Source organism: Podarcis tiliguerta (assembly GCF_965153285.1).
Source record: "Podarcis tiliguerta genome assembly, chromosome: 12".
NCBI lineage: Eukaryota > Metazoa > Chordata > Lepidosauria > Squamata > Lacertidae > Podarcis > Podarcis tiliguerta.
The window spans coordinates 53,517,941-53,534,880 of record NC_139545.1 but is presented as its reverse complement, the minus strand read 5'-3'; the positions used below and the strand labels follow the sequence as shown (position 1 = coordinate 53,534,880).

The 16,940-nt window shown below is 43.4% G+C and overlaps 1 protein-coding gene across 1 annotated transcript in view; it reads left to right on the top strand.

The window, feature by feature from the left end:
* OBSCN (obscurin, cytoskeletal calmodulin and titin-interacting RhoGEF) overlaps window positions 1-16,940 on the top strand; it is a 263,533-nt gene that overhangs the window by 186,343 nt on the left and 60,250 nt on the right. The window contains exons 86-90 of the mRNA XM_083405850.1: window positions 110-223; window positions 1,011-1,178; window positions 2,555-2,657; window positions 2,859-2,988; window positions 3,505-3,610. Coding sequence (XP_083261976.1) covers window positions 110-223; window positions 1,011-1,178; window positions 2,555-2,657; window positions 2,859-2,988; window positions 3,505-3,610 — 621 coding nt within the window. The remainder of the gene's footprint in view (window positions 1-109; window positions 224-1,010; window positions 1,179-2,554; window positions 2,658-2,858; window positions 2,989-3,504; window positions 3,611-16,940) is intronic.

The following is a 16,940-nucleotide window of genomic DNA, read 5'->3' as shown; positions in this document are numbered from 1 at the left end:
CTTTCCTTATGACCCATCCTAGGAGGCAAACGCCACATTCCCCTTCTTCAGCTTTTCCTTATCCAGCTTTCCAGTGAGTAGCACTTATTTTAATTCTGTTCACTTTCAGATCCGCCAGAGTTTGAGGAAGAACTGGCTGACTGTACCGCTGAACTTGGTGAAACTGTCAAATTAGCCTGCAGAGTAACAGGCACACCCAAGCCAGGTGTCAGCTGGTATAAAGGTATAAGCAGTCTTAGCTTCCTGTAATGTAGGTCAAAATCGATCTCCAAATTTTATTTGGTTTAACCGTTCAGCAACAATGTTAAAGTGGTCAATGAATCAGTTTCCTAGCCTGGCTGAGACCCTACCTGCCTGCGGACTGTCTCGCCAGAGTGGTGCATGCTCTAGTTATCTCCCGCTTCGACTACTGCAATGCGCTCTACATGGGGCTACCTTTGAAGGTGACCGGAAACTACAACTTGTCCAGAATGCGGCAGCTAGACTGGTGACTCGGAGTGGCCGCCGGGACCACATAACACCAGTCCTGAGAGATCTGCATTGGCTCCCAGTACGTTTCCAAGCACAATTCAAAGTTGTAGTGCTGACCTTTAAAGCCCTAAATGGCCTCGGTCCTGTATACCTGAAGGAGCGTCTCCACCCCCCATTGTTCAGCCTGGACACTGAAATCCAGCGCAGAGGGCCTTCTGGCAGTTCTCTCATTGCGAGAAGTGAGGTTACAGAGAACCAGGCAGAGGGTCTTCTCGGTAGTGGCACCCGCCCTGTGGAACGCCCTCCCTTCAGATGTGAAGGAAATAAGCAGATATCTTCTCTTTAAAAGACATCTGAAGGCAGCCCTGTTTAGGGAAGTTTTTAATACTTGATGCTGTATTGTTTTTTATCATTTGATTGGAAGCAGCCCAGAGTGGCTGGGGAAACTCAGCCAGGTATAAATATTATTATTATTATTATTAATCCTAAATGCAGCAACTACGATTGCTGAAGGCCATTTTCTTTGCTTAATTTTGAAGATGGCAAACCTGTGGAGGTGGATCCCCATCACATCATCATCGAAGATCCTGACGGCTCCTGCACATTGATCCTTGACAACCTGACGGGTGTTGACTCGGGGCAATACATGTGCTTTGCTGCAAGCCCAGCTGGAAACGCCAGCACCCTGGGAAAGATCCTTGTCCAAGGTAAAAGTTCTTTCAGTGTCAAATAGGACTAAACGCCTGCTTGCTGAGCACCATGCACTGAACCACAGAGCAGCAGAGAGATGTTGTTGTGCTTACTTATTACCTTTACCTATGGATCTCCCATTGGTTTTGCTCTTTGGCCTGGTTTCCATGGCACATGAAAGCAAACCTTAGTCTTCGCAGGAAGGTGTGGGTTCCCAGAGTGGAGCTTACAGTTGCTTTGCTCCTGGCTGGTTCTTTTTTGCTCTTGTATCACTCTGTGCTAAGCCAAGTTTCATCTTAGCATGTTGTCCGAACCAGGGTGTGTGGTCTTTCCTCAGTAACCAGGGTTGTACCATGGATGAGCTGAGCTATGGACCAGAGCTTTTCATAGATAGATAGATAGATAGATAGACAGACAGACAGACAATGTCTTTTTTAAAATAATCTTTATTAATTTAAATTACACACATATACAAAGAATTTACAATCTCATACTACAAAAAGAAAATTAAGAAAAAAGAAAAGAAGAAAATGCAGAAAAAAGAAAAAGCAGATTTACATGCATAAAAAAAATAATCTTCCAAATTAATATTTAAATAAATACTTAAATAAAAAAAGACTTCTGACAAAACGAGTCTTCCAATCATTCTCAACACAGACAGTGTTCTTAACTGCAGTGTTCTTAACTACCGTATTTTTTTCTCTATAAGACTCACTTTTTCCCTCCCAAAAAGTAAGGGGAAATGTGTGTGCGTCTTATGGAGCGAATGCAGGCTGCGCAGCTATCCCAGAAGCCAGAACAGCAAGAGGGATTGCTGCTTTCACTGCGCAGCGATCCCTCTTGCTTTTCTGGCTTCTGAGATTCAGAATATTTTTTTTCTTGTTTTCCTCCTCCAAAAACTTGGTGCGTCTTGTGGTCTGGTGCGTCTTATAGAGCGAAAAATACGGTAATTTAAACCCACCTGTTCCTATCTCAGTATGTGCCTTTGGGATCAGATTTTCTGAGAAGCTGCCTTTTCCCTTATATCCTATCTTTCCTTTTTTTAAAAAAAACAACAACAACAACACACACCCTGTAATAAAAGGAACTGTTACTCAAGCCCATGTTTTTAGCATCATGGCACCAGTCTGCTAACATTATCTTCCCCTGGCAGGGAAGTTTTTGACATTTGAAAACCACGTTCTCCTGAATTTGGCAGCGGTGCTAACCCCGTTTACATGGGAGCAAGCCCTGCTGAGTTCATGGAGTTTACTTCTGAGTAGACATATTGCACTTTTAGTCTAAACCCGTGTAGCCATGGCTGCCTGTGATTGGCTAGGCTTCATGATGCAATTCGGGACATGCCTTCCATCATGTGGTTTCAGATTTCATCAGGTTTCTTTTTTCTTTCTAGTGCCTCCTCGGTTTGTAAACAAGGTTAAGCACGCATACTACGCTGATGGCGAAGATGCACAGTTTACATGCACCATTGAAGGAGCACCTTATCCACAGATAAGGTAAGGAAGGAAACCACATTCACTTCCTTCTCTGCAAGTGATGGTGTGATTTCCATTTCTGGCCTCTAATGAGCATGTGAGTTTTAGGAATTTTGGCTCCTACTTCCAATGGATTTCTCTGACACCTCTACTTCTGGTTGAGAGCTGTCATCCAATGTCTTATTATGGTCTACTAGCTCTCAATCTTTCTTTCCCCAACAGGTGGTATAAAGATGGAGATCTGTTGACAGACCCAAATAAACACCAAAGCTTTAGTGAACCCCGGAGTGGCGTAATAGTTCTTGTAATAAAAAATGCCTGTAAGGATGACGTGGGCTTTTATGAATGTGAGGTGAGCAGCTCATAGCTTTCTGAATTTGTTTGCATTGTTGTTGCGATGCAGGAATTTAATTTAGATGGCACGGGTAAAAATGATCTTCTGTAGACTTATTTGGGAGCGAGCCACATTGAAGTCAGTGGGATTTAGGGCCAAAATTAAAGATGCATTGGGAGTTGCATAATCTGATTTCTTTCATTTTTAAAAAAGTTAAGTCACCTGGGGGGGGGGGGGTTGGACGAGATTGCAGCACTACAGGATTTTGTTTGTTTGTTTTGTCCTCGCCACCCCCCATTCTATTATTCCCAATTAAAACGTGTGCTCTGTTGAGGAAAACATACAAGTCCCATACATCAAAATATAGGACAGAGAAAAGGAGTTTAAACCTCTTCTTCCAATTCCATGGTCCTAATCTATCCACCTCCAGGGACGGATTTTGGTAATATGGCGCCCTGACACACAGGAGTTAGTTTATCTTCTTTATCCAGAAATTCTCACGCATTCTAACTGATCTTGCACATTTTCCTTTAGCTGGTAAACAGATTAGGGACAGCAAAGAGCGGTGCTCAGCTTTACCACCAGAGTGCAGCAGCACTGGCTCAGGAGAGGAGGCCGGATCAAGCCATTACAATTGAAGGTATGGTTGGGTTTGTTTGCTTTTCAGCTCTGTGATAATGCCATTAAGTCCCTGTTGCCATGAAGTCATGCTCGGAAGTACTGAATGAATGTACTGTCTTGCCTCAGAAGTGGATATGTTCATATTACTCGCCCGAGTGCACAGATTTTCTTGATAGCATAACTGTTCTGTGTGAAGCATTTCACCTTCTTGTTGCTCTGCGCATTGAGCACAGAGGGCTGTTTGAGGTGGGAAGAGGGGAAAGTGACAGATTTAGATTAACATGGAAGAGCTCGGAATCTATGGTGTGTCAGCTGTGAAGGTAGATTGCTGTGTAAGAACCATTGAGGAAAGTCAACAGAGGTTAGAACAGGGTGGCCAAAGTAGCAGCCTCCAGAAGTTGCTGAACTACAGCTCCTATCAGCCTTAGCTAGCTTGACCAATGGTCAGAGATTATCGAAGCTGGAAGTCCACCAACATCTGGAGGAAATAGCTTTGGCTACGTCAAGATGAAATCATGTTACCTTGGCCCAGTACGTTGTCACTGACATCATTCTTATTAGCTACGTATGGTACATCCTAGAGAATCTTGCTCAATTTCTGTCGTACATGATTGAGACTTGTGACTCTCAACTCTGAGACTCCCCTGGATGTGCTGTTGTTGCTGCTGCTGCCTTTGACATATTCCTAAGGTGACGTACAACATACAATGCAAACAGCGAAAAGCCTGTTTAAAACCGGTGCGAAAAAATAACAGAAGGTGAAATTAAAAAGCAGTGCAAAGTGGCAGAGACCTGTTCATCCAGCTGGTAAAGCAGTAACGAAAACTCTTGCTCCACCAAACTCCTACACTCCAGAATACAAACTTGTCCTCAAGTGCAGTCAACATGCGCCAACTTATCAAATAAGGAATGACTGTAAAATCCATCCGTTAATGTGCCATGTTCCTTGTGAGAGGTTTGCCTCAGTTGCGTGTCGAGGTCCCCAGGTCCACCCCAAATAACTCACACATCACACAGAAATTTTTGTTTAAGATTTTTGGCATAATTTTGGCCACAACTTTATTAGAATACAAATTCTAATATTCTAATATTCTAAATTCTGGTTGCGTAGGCATTGGTTGCGATTATCTGCCCCCACCATGGGGGACAGAGTGACATTCCGCACGATGCGAAAGTCAGAATGGGGGAATACACTTGTGGGTTACGCGGAGCAGGGAACCTGCCGTCACCCGAAATGCAACCAGGAGCTCATTGCTATGGCCCGAGCCCCCTTGACAGAGTGGACAAGCAATAGTTAGCTCCCAATTCCTTTAACGGAATCCCTTGCAGCAGCAGCATTAGAGGGGCAGGCACAGCCAATCCATGCCCCTCAACCAACCAAACCATAAACCAATGCCTAACCGCAACCTTACAAGTTGTGATGATTTGCTACGCAGTAGGCAAAAACCAAATGGCCCCAGCCAATCAGCCAGATGGACAAAATTCCTACCAGGCCCCAGCTCCAAAGCAGACGACCCCATGACAGGCATAGCAAGGTCAAAGCGAACAACCCTATTCTAGGAAGGGAGGGGCGGGCAATCCGATGCATGGGCGAAAAGAGGAAGCCCTAGCCTCGTGCAAGGAGTTTTAGTATTTCTGGCTGTCAATCAATAAAAGGCAACATTAACTTCTTCCCAACAACAAGGGAAGCCCCAATCGCATCAGTGGCCAACGATCAATTAGCCCGCCCTCCAACTTTGGAGTGTCCTGGAGGCCCCCACCGCAACACGTGCTCTCCATGAAGGAGAACACGCTTTCTCATATCTCAAGTGAATTTCCAAAAGCCCACCCTGATTCATCTTCTGAGGCAAAATGGGAATTCCTGCCCTGCCCACTGTGCTTCACTTCTGCTGCTGCCACAATCTCATTCTTGCAGAATTCAGCAGGAGCCGGGATGCTCCTGCAAGTGTTGCCCCTTGCTTGGCTTCTGCACCCGAGTGTGGGGAAGATGAGTGGCAACACTGCGCACCAGAACACCTCTCGGTGGTGGAGGCAGTGGTCCACCCCATAAGACACCTCTGTAAAAAGGTAAAGGGACCCCTGACCATTAGGTCCAGTTGTGGCTGACTCTGGGGTTGCGGCGCTCATCTCGCTTTATTGGCCAAGGGAGCCGGCGTACAGCTTCCTGCTCATGTGGCCAGCATGACTACACCGCTTCTGGCGAACCAGGGCAGCGCACGGAAACGCCGTTTACCTTCCTGCTGGAGCGGTACCTGCTTATCTACTTGCACTTTGACGTGCTTTCAAACTGCTAGGTTGGCAGGAGCAGGGACAGAGCAACAGGAGCTCACTTGGTCGCGGGGATTCGAATTGCCGACCTTCTGATCGGCAAGTCCTAGGCTCTGTGGTTTAACCCACAGCACCACCCGCGTCCAAGATACCTCTGTATTATCCCCATATTACTGATTAGGCTCTCTCTGGAGGAGAATAGCTTGCCTAGGACCATCTCATGGCTGCAATAACATTTTACACTGGGGGCTAGGGCTCCATATCTGCAAGCTTAGTGGGCCTATGTAGTGAGAGCCACTGCTGAAGACCTGCAAGAACCTGCAAGTGAGGTTGAGAGCAGCATATGACCTCCGCTGACCTTCCAAAGAAGCCTCTTCTTCCTCTTGGGCCGCCACCACTATTACTAGCCGACTGGAGTGCTCAGAAACTCCTCTATACTCTCGGTGTGATTTCTCTCCAGCTTTCTCTGCCTCTTTCTCTTTCTCTGACTTCAGAATTCTCAACAGTTCTTTGCTCATTTGCCTGATTGGGCTGGCTTTCCACAGCAAATATTACAGGGCAGGGAATTAGTTGCAATGTCCCAATCCAGAACACGTTCCTGACCGGTCTCAGGACCCCACAGCACTTTTCTGAAAGCCAGCCGTCTGTATGGCTCCTATGGTGCCCCTGAATGTGCTATTTTACAGGAACACATTCTAGACCAGAGCTTCATGGCTGCCTTTTCTCCAAAATGTAGAATTTGTAGCCTGTTAAAAAGTACCTATGAACAGCAGATCTCCCCCCTTTCCATAGAAGAATGCCTTGCCATTTTGTGATTATTTTGTTTTTTAATCTTATTTTTAGTTGTATGATGTGTGCTTGCCAGCTCGCATCTGTCCTGATTTCAAAAACAGCAGCATGCAAGTCCCTCTGCAGCAAAGCTGCACCCACCCTCTGCATGCAATCTGTATATTGCATGATAACCTTTGGATCAGAACTTACAGGTCTACCCTGCAAAGGCTAAAGTACAGTCGCAACATGCTTTGACTGGTTGTCCGAATAAACTCTAGAAACATACTGTGGTTTTCACTTGGCAAGGAAACGTGCCTACTACGTTATTACAATGGAAAGCTTTGTTTTTGTCTCATCTCACTAGCTCTGTGGTTCTTCTTAGTACTGGTTATTCTTTAATTGGTTCTTCATAAGCGTATTGGCAGACGATGATCGTTAGATATATTTTGGCGGCTCTTTAAAGGAAGTTTGGTTAAGGGGATCACACTTTGTCTTGCCACACAGTTAATTTTGAACGCATTTTCCTGTGGTCTATCCAGAATTGCAGATACTGTTATAACATATGTGTCAGTCATTTATCTAGATGCAAGGATTGGAGCTTTTGGTTGCAATTCCTGATGGTTAATTTGTTGTTTTAGTGACCATGGTAGTGGTTGTTTTCAAAATACAAATGCATGAGGATCTGTTTAGATTTTCTGTTTAAAATAACAGGCTTTTGGAGTTTGACTATTTTAACAGTGCCGGTCTTCAAAGTTGTTGATTCATTGTAAATGGATAAATTAATTGAAAGATTGTTTCCTGGACAATCTTATCTTATCTTACTTTTTCAGCTATGACTATCCTTTAAAATATAAATTATTGTAAATTTCATATTATGCATATTGGAAAATGTTTTCTATCCCTCGGCTAATACCCAACAGTTGAATTAATTTGGAAGTTTATGCCTAAAAGTATATTATTTGTCACCTATTCAAAACAGAAATCACAATTCTTTTAGTTCTCTTGGCGGAACAAACTGGTGGAATGTACAATGGAGCTGTCATTTTGTTTCTCTAGGTCATCCAGAGGATATATAATAAAGTCTGTTTGAAAACAAACTTCTGTGCAGCTCAAAGAATTCTGAGAGTTTTATTTTTCTTCATACACATCCATTGTATTGCCCTACATTGTGTGAATTAGCTGGCTTAACATTTTAACAAGTAAAGCCTGTAATATAGATTCCGGGGGCTAGCCTTCACACCTAACAGCTCTTAATGCGCTTATCAGGATCTTCTGCTTTGCAAAGCTAAATGTTGCTGCAATATCACAACCAAACATTTGAAGGTAGTTCGGAAAACCCTAGAAGAGAATGTTGGCTTCTTGGTGTTAATTTCCTGTTTTTCTTTCTGAAAATAGGATTGGGTCAGTCATATTGAATGTCCAGGAGTAATGCTGGTACCATTTAATCACATTAAATGCAGATCAAGCTAGAGAGGGCCTGAATAATCCATTGTTGATTACATTGGTGGCCAAGATCATAGTTAAAGTTGCCACATGGGCTTTGTACCCAGTCATGCTCACCAACAGTTTCCCATCTTGCGGTATGTCTGCTGAATTCACAAACATGAAACACCAACGTGCTTAAATTTCACTTAATTCTGGTTGCTCATTTCTAACATCTGGAAGTTTGCCGAAAACTCTGTGCATAGCTGTTTATTGTCTTATGCTTTAAAAGCATACAACAAATTCCACCCCAAATCCCTGTCTTTGCAAAGACACGTACAAATGTCTTGAATTTGCCTCTTTGGCACACAGATCTGCCTGCACTCAGCAGTTCAGTGTTGTAAATGCCTATTATGGCAAGGTATGTACATGTGCTTTGCAAATACAGGAATGGGGTAACATGATAAATACCCTGAGTGGGTTATTTAAAACAAATTAAGAAACTTAATAACCCTACAGAGCTTACTAACTCATTAAATCCTTTGATGTGGTGTTTCTGCTTTGCTTAATTCCTGCTTCAAAGACATTGTACACATTTGTTTCTTAATAAAAAGCCAATATATAGACATAAGTAAGTTAAAAATTCACCTTTTTTAAAAAGAGAGAGAATGACATACCTCCATTTAGTTATGCATTTAAAACATATTCCCCTTTCTACCTTTTAGCTAAAATAAAAAGTGCTTTTGGTTTTGACAGACATTTTTAAAGTTCTGCTAGAGCAGTAAATTTTATTTTGGCCTGCATAGAGAGGATTTTGTGTGTGGAGGAAAGCCACCCTACCAATGAATACATTTTACCTGCAGAGAAAGAGATTCGTTTTGAGTTTCTGCTTAAAAAACCAACCTGCCCCCCCAGACCCCCCCCCATTGTCTTGGCCTTATTTTCTTATGCATTCCTCCTTTTCATTGAAAGACTTCTGCTTGTGATCTGTAACTCCCCCTGTGGGAATTCTGTGGTCTTAAAGGACCACTGACCATTAGGTCCAGTCGTGGCTGACTCTGGGGTTGTGGCACTCATCTCGCTTTATTGGCCGAGGGAGCCGGCGTACAGCTTCCCGGTCATGTGGCAAGCATGACTAAGCCACTTCTGACAAACCAGAGCGGCGCATGAAAACGCTGTTTACCTTCCCGCTGGAGCAGTACCTGTTTATCTACTTGCACTTTGACGTGCTTTTGAACTGCTAGGTGGGCAGGAGCAGGGACCGAGCAACAGGAGCTCACCCCGTCGTGGGGATTCAAACCGCCGACCTTCTGATCGGCAAGTCCTAGGCTCTGTGGTTTAACCCACAGCGCCACCCGCGTCCAATGTGAATGATTTGAGGAGCTCATCCTTCAGTAATAAAATTGCCCTCATCCTTTAAGCCAAGCAATAAGTTCCCTTTCTCTTATTCAAAATGAGAAGTTGTGTAAGGGTTTTAATCTTATTTCCTTGCCCCAATTCAAAATACAAAAAAAGAGAAGAAGACTCAGAACAATATGGGGAAAGATTCAAATTAAAATTACTTGTGCATGTTCTGAAGGCACATGATGCAGCAACCATGATGCAATTAAGGAGGTCTAGGTCTGGTCAGTGCCTGAATGGGGGCGCTTATGAGCCATGCCTATGCCACCTTGAGTTCCAGTGTGGAAGAAACATGGGTTATAAATGTGCTAAATAAACAAACCATCATACATTCACTGCCAACCAAAACTGTTGACTGGTTAAGGAGTTTTAGGTTGTGATCCACAAATCAGTTAAATCGCTGCACTTGCATATACATTGAATAAGGGCTTATGCACACTATACTTTTGTCCCGTTCTTCCCAGGAACAGGTCTGTCCTTTAAGCTCTGTGTCCCAAGTGCCATTTTTTTAATTTCCCAGAGCTTTCCCCAGAAAAACCTGCTCTTTAAATCAGAAGAGTAACAAATGGCAGTTCGGGTTTTCTGCGGATTGGTGTTTGCTCCAATTCAGTTTATAGAGCAGCTTTTCGAGGGGAAAGCTCTGGGGCAAAAAAAGAAAGAAAGAAAAGCACTCGGACATTGAATCGTAAAGTTGGAAGGGCCCACAAAGGGCATTTAGTCCAACCCCCTGCGATGCTGGAATCTTTCGCCCTATGTGGGGCTCTAACCCATGATTAAGAATCTCATGTGCTACTGACTGAGCTTTAAAGCACAGACTATGCCTGGAAAGCACGGAGGAAAGCTAAGTGTGGATAAGCCAAATTTAACCTGTAGCATTGTTCATCCTCCAATCTAAGACCAACCGCCTTGTCTCCTTGTGTTTCTTCCCATCCCCACCCCCACCCCATGCTTTGTCCACAGAAGGACCGACATTAGAAACAAGAAAACCACCAGCATGGGTTGTAGGAGTGGAGTGGGGTGGGGAATAGGAACTAGCAACTATATTTTGCATACCACGTTAGTTCACCTGATTGGAGTCTGGCTTACGCGTAGTGTATTGGGCTCCATAAATTGGCATGGCACACAAACAATGCACAGGATGTTGGCCCCACCGGTTTCCAATGAGTTAAGCCAGTTTTTCAAGTGTAAAGTGCGTTGCCAATTTAAGTGATTTGTGGATCTGGCTCTCAGAACCAGTAATGATTAGGGATACTAGAAATAACACTTGAAATAACCACAGAAATCAGTGATGGGATGGTGTATGTTGTTTTTGGTTTTTTCTTTTTACCTAAATTATTATTCTTTCCAATCAAGTTTTTTTCTCTCCTTGATTCACTTAACAAAGTTAATGTAATCTTTTCAGCTTTTTGCCTTTCTTTAACCCCATGCTGTTCATACTGTTTTCTTTGTAGTCACTGAGCAAGAGACTAAAGTACCCAAGAAAACCATCATCATGTAAGTGCTGATATTTTTTAACATTCATGTTGTGATGTGCTGCCTCTGCATGTCCCAATAACAAGCCTGTGTTTATTGGCCATGCAAGTGTGACTCCTTCCCATCCCATCAGATCTTGTGGTATTTTTGTGTTATGAGAAAAGGAAGCAATAGGTTTTATGGGTGAGCAAAACAAACCTGCAGCCCACCCCACATTGCAAGAGCCAACAGCAGTAGCGCAAAGGCATAGCTTTTGTCTAACTCTTCCTGCGATACGTTCCGTTTGCAAGTCAACTGGAGTTCCAGCAAGCCATTAGGAACATCAGGAATCCATCTTTGAACACTACGACTTCAAACAATGTGCTAAAGCGTACTAACATGCCATTTAACTTGCAATATTTCTTCCTCGTTCGCACCCTCCACTATTAAATCTACCAAAATAATTTTTGGGTTAGTTTGGGTTTTTCAAATGAAGGATTTAGTAAAATTTGGCATTGTAACCTGGTTTTCGTTCTTGGCACACAACTGCTTCATGTTGGTACAGTGGTGCCTCGCAAGACGAAATTAATTCGTTCTGCGGGTTTTTTCATCTTGTGAATTTTTCGTCTTGCGAAGCACGGTTTCCCATAGGAAATGCATTGATGGTTTCCCATAGGAATGCATTGACGGTTTTAAGAAAAAGGCACAAGACGTTTTCGTCATGCAAAGCAAGCCCATAGGGAAATTCGTCTTGCGAAGCAACTCAAAAAACAAAAAACTCTTTCGTCTTGCGAGTTTTTCATCTTGTGAGGCATTCGTCTTGCGAGGTACCACTGTACTGTACCAGAACTGGGCGACAGTGGAGATTCAGCACGATAGAAGGACTCGGGGGGACTTAACGTGTTTCCTAAATTCACCCTTCCGGTTACCTTTTCCACACCTGCCTATGCTAGCGGCTACATCAACATCATTTATAAATCTTGCTGCTGGTCGTGTGAAGGCCACACAGCCAGCACAGTGACATCCCCTAGCCATGTAGCCACTCAAGATTACCTACTTGGGAATGCCACAGAGGTCACTGTGAATTGCGATGAACGGGAGAAGGAGTGTGTTAGTCCATTGCTGAGGCCAGCGCTCTGCCTTGCTGCACTCTTGGAAGCTTCATTCCCTGCTAGCACACTATGGCAAAATGGGTAGCGCTGGCTCAGTTGCTTCATTACAAGCTTATATACCGTATTTTTCGCTCTATAAGATGCACCAGACCACAAGACGCACCTAGTTTTTGGAGGAGGAAAACAAGAAAAAAAATATTCTGAATCCCAGAAGCCAGAACAGCAAGAGGGATCGCTGTGCAGCGAAAGCAGCAATCCCTCTTGCTGTTCTGGTTTCTGGGATAGCTGAGCAGCCTGCATTCGCTCCATAAGATGCACGCACATTTCCCCTCACTTTGTAGGAGGGAAAAAGTGAGTCTTATAGAGCAAAAAGTACGGTATTCCCCTTAGAATTGTAGAATTGGAAGGCGCCCTGAGGATTGCCTAGTGCAACCCCCTGCGATGCAGAATATGCAGCTGTCCCATACAGAGATCAAACCTGCATCCTTGGTGTTATCAGCACCACACTCTAGCCAAGTGTGGAAAGAGCTTGGTGCCCCTTCATGCCCCGCATTGGTGAAAACAAAGGAATGTGCAGAAACTGAGTACAACAGACCCCTGATTGAGCAAAGCTTTGCTTCATGTTCTCTCTGGTACACAAAGATCCCATGAAGGAAAAGGGATCTCTTCTCTTTATCCCAACAGTTTCTGCTGATCAGACTGTGCTCTCAAATAATTCTAATCCAAGGTCTGAACATGCTAGTTGGAAAGGGTTGTTGAAACTCTTCCTTGTATTTAAATGCCATATAAAATACATCTTGCATATGCTTCAGTCTCCTGGACACAACACCCATCTCTTTTGTAATCCTTGGCTTTACTTTAATTTCTTGATGTTGTATTCTAACTGATTGATATTGTACAGTCTTGCTTGCTTGCCTGCACATACAAATGCAACCTTCTTAAGTAACATCAAAAACAATTAACTAAAAGGACACAGCGTTATTATAATACCTTGGAGTAATTTAAACCTCATGTTTGCTTTTGGAAGTAATACTATATGAGCAAAGATAATTATAAATGAAGCAACATTGCTATCAGCTGTTTATATTACATTCAGAGTACTTAACACTGTTTATTCTAGTGGGCCACTAGTACCTTAGGGTCACAATAAGTTAATTAAATATTTTTTCCCCCATTTTAAAACATGGGAGGAGTGAGGGGGTTGGAATAGCAACATTTTCAATATATCTGAGGAATGACAGTGTTTGAAATCCACTGTTTCTGTATAGTCAACTAAAACCTGATATGGATTGGGACATTTGTGTACCTTCAAGAAAAGTACAAAACCAGATTGACACTGGATAATGTTCTGGTTGACTAGAGATTCTGTTTCTGAATATGAGGTGGAATTGCAGGGTGTGCATGGCCACTTTCAAACAGTAGAACCCACACACCGCTGAAAAGCTCGCAAAACTAACACTGCTGTGCTTCCCTCACCTCTTCGGTGTTCGCATGCAACAAAGTGTGCCTCCTAAAAGGGTGGGATGCGGGCAGGGAGCATGTCGCTGCACACACAAACACAGTTTTCAAACTTTTCATCATCAGAGAGGAAACTATAACAACAGTGGTGAAGACCCCAAGGGTAAAGCGAAGACTATCTCCTGCCCGCCCATCCTCAGGGTATTCTCCTCGCTCTCCAAGATCGGAGTACTCGACCCCCGAGCCCATTTTTGTGACCAAGATTAGGCAGCCTGTCCACAGGCAAGACCCAGAGGTAATGCAAAGACCAGCCATTCCTACACTCTTTGTGACAGAGCCAGACGAGAGGCAAGGAGCAGCAGTCAGAGGTATCATTGTAGAAACCACTGTGGAGGAACAGAAGCCCAAATGGGTTGAAGTAGAGGAAATAATTGAGTTCAATGTGAAGAAGCCCAGCCAAACCACAAGGAAAAGGGGGGCATCTCCTGCAAGATCAGATAAAGATGACTCAGTGTCAGGCTATAGTCTGTCTGGCCCAAGACCCAGGCGTTCACCTGAAGATGACCCAAACACAAATAACTCAAACAACAAACTAGTGGAGCAGAACAAGCCTTCCCTGCCCCAAGATGCTGAAATGTCTGGAGATGATTGCAAAGAAGCAATAATCAGTGATGAAAATGAAACTTCTCGTGATAGGTTGGAAGGAAAGAGTTGCCCTCAAGAATCTGTTAGTAAGGCTGACTCATTGGCTACCCCATCTGTGATTACTTTTGTGGATGAACCACTTGAGGCAAGTGGAGTAGACAAGGATTATTGTCTGCATTCACACAGAGATCTAGAGTTTAAAGAGCATGCTACCAAGGATGAAACCTCAGGTCCCATGCAAGATGAAGGTCTTCCAGAGGAAAACGTTATAATTGATGAACCGGAAGCGGAGGAGGTGGATGACCTTAAAAAGCGAGATCTTAAAATCCTGACTCGTAATGGGAAAGCATTAACTTTGGAGGACCTTGAAGACTATGTTCCTCAGGAAGGGGAGACATACAGGTCCAGGAATCCTAACTCTGCAGAAGACAAACCTTGTGAAATAGCTGTGCTCCAGGCCGAAATCAACAAACCAACCATTGGGAAACCTGTCCTACTGAACGTAGGCAGGCCAGTGGCTTCGAAGCCAAGGCAGACCTATTTTAGCCAGTTTGAAGGGCATCACCCAGGAGAGGTCTTCATGTCAGCATCCAGAGTGGCCGGAATGCAGTCCAGGGGCCCATCGAATATTTCATTCCATGTCAGCGAGTCCTGCACAGCAGCAATGGCAACGCCACAACCACACGCCTCTGCCACGGGGGCCCCATTCAAGCCCACACCATCTTTCTGTACCGAAGTCCAGCTGTCCGCAGACAACGGACAATCCAGCTTCAAAACTGAGGTTTCCACAAGAACCCGCATCTATGGCGCAGTCGGAGAAACCGTTACACTGTGCATCAAGAAGGAAGACCCCTCCCAAAGTTGAGCGGAAGTGAACTCTATTTCTCTAGCTGTTATAAACCTCACTGTAAGCAACAGCCACAAGCAACACCAAGAACCTTAGCGAGAAAACTGTGATGGGAATAATAAAGAAGAAGCTAGAAGAAAACTGTTTCAAGTGAAATACCGCGCATTGCAATTAAATGTGGAGATTTTCTAGTCTTAAAGGGAACACTTCTGTCAGTTCAGTATATATAATGCAACCTTTGATTTGTGGTGTTTGTTTTTTTTAAAGCACACCATTCCATTGTGAAGCAATAAGGAGCAGGTAGTGTAGACCTAGGGCATAATTAGTGACAAGATCTAATTAAGTTTGCGTTTATGTTTTCAAATGTTAACACAGGGCTGCCAAACTCATACAGAAGGAAGTTTACACAATTGCTCTTTGGCAGCAACTAAAGGAAAGCTTTTCATCTAAGCGCGTTATAGGTTGCTGTTTGTATATGCCAGGCTCTCATGAAATAGCTGAGCTGACACTTTTAGTAAACAACGTAATGACCACAAACTGCTTCTGCACATTTAAGTGTGCTTTAAAAAATGATTTACATTCACTTTGTGTGTATGGACGACACAGATGCCACGCATGCCTTTCAGAATGTACAATTTATGTTCTTTTCTTCGTGGTGGAGTTTAATAGGTACAATTGACAAGACTGTCCAGCCTTGATTCTATAGAAATTCAGTGCTGTTTTTGACATTGAATTCAGAGGAAACAAGATTATATGTGATCAAAAAAACTAATTAAAGCGGCATTTGTTGTTAATCCAGTTTTATCTCAGTGACTAATGTGGTACTCACGGTCCTAATTTCGATTAAGCGCAAATCATAAGCCAATTTGAGCTGCTTGTGGCTTGTACCTTAATCTTCAACATTTCTACTGCCAGCATAAGTCCTCTGCAGTGCCAATATAGCATCATAAGTTTTTGGCAGAGCCGTGTACCCTCTCCAAAACTCCTGTATTGGATTGATAACTGTCATGAATGCATATATACTTTTCTTTTAACCTGTTACTACAGTAGATGCCTAAGATCTCAGGCTGTGCAATCTGCATTATTTAAGAAATAAATATATGCTGATGCATTGTAAGGAATCTTACTTTTGCAGCATTGCACCCACAATACTATTCAGTGAAAGGAATGGGCAGCTTGTTAACACAGGTAGTGCTAAACTAAACTTAAACATGTCAAATACTCTAAATGAATTTTCTCATGTGTGAATTCTGCATAAAGAATTCAATTTGCATCTAGAGATCATCCTTAATAATCAACATTGTTGTGGTTGCATTTACATTATTTTCATTTGCTCCTAATCAGAAGCCCAAAACTTTGTATTTGCAGTATTACAACGACTGCTATTCTAGTTGTACTAAATTCTCTTCATGTGGTAACCATAGCAAAAGCTTGAATGTGGTGGACCGCATCCCTTGTATTCCATATTTTGGGCTCGTTCAAATGAAGCTTTTCATCCACAAGAGCCATCCTTACTAACCTCAAACACACTCAACTGGACAAACGAAATGGGCACTCACAGATATTTTCAGTAGCAACTCCCTTGGACAAAGCAGCTGGGGAAAAATTGCTGGCTGCTGGCTAATTCTTGGGGGTACAGCACATCAAGAATGGTCTGAAATGACTTCTCAGTCCAACCATTTGTTCCATTTGTAACGGGGAACCCCAATGAATTTTTCTGTAAGGGTTGCTCATGAGTCATTACCTCACTCCCTTCCATTCCCATATCCTGCACCCCCAAATAGCCAAGAAGGAGCAAAGTTTGCAAACATTTTTAAAAAACCTTCGCATACAGGTGTGGTGCTATAGGGGATAGCAATATCCAACCTGCCTAGTTAGTGTGAACCAAGCTTGAGGATGAAACTAGTACGTTGGCTGTTGCTCTGAAACAGCCTTCCTCTTACCTGGTGGCCGCCAGATGTTTGGGTCTACAA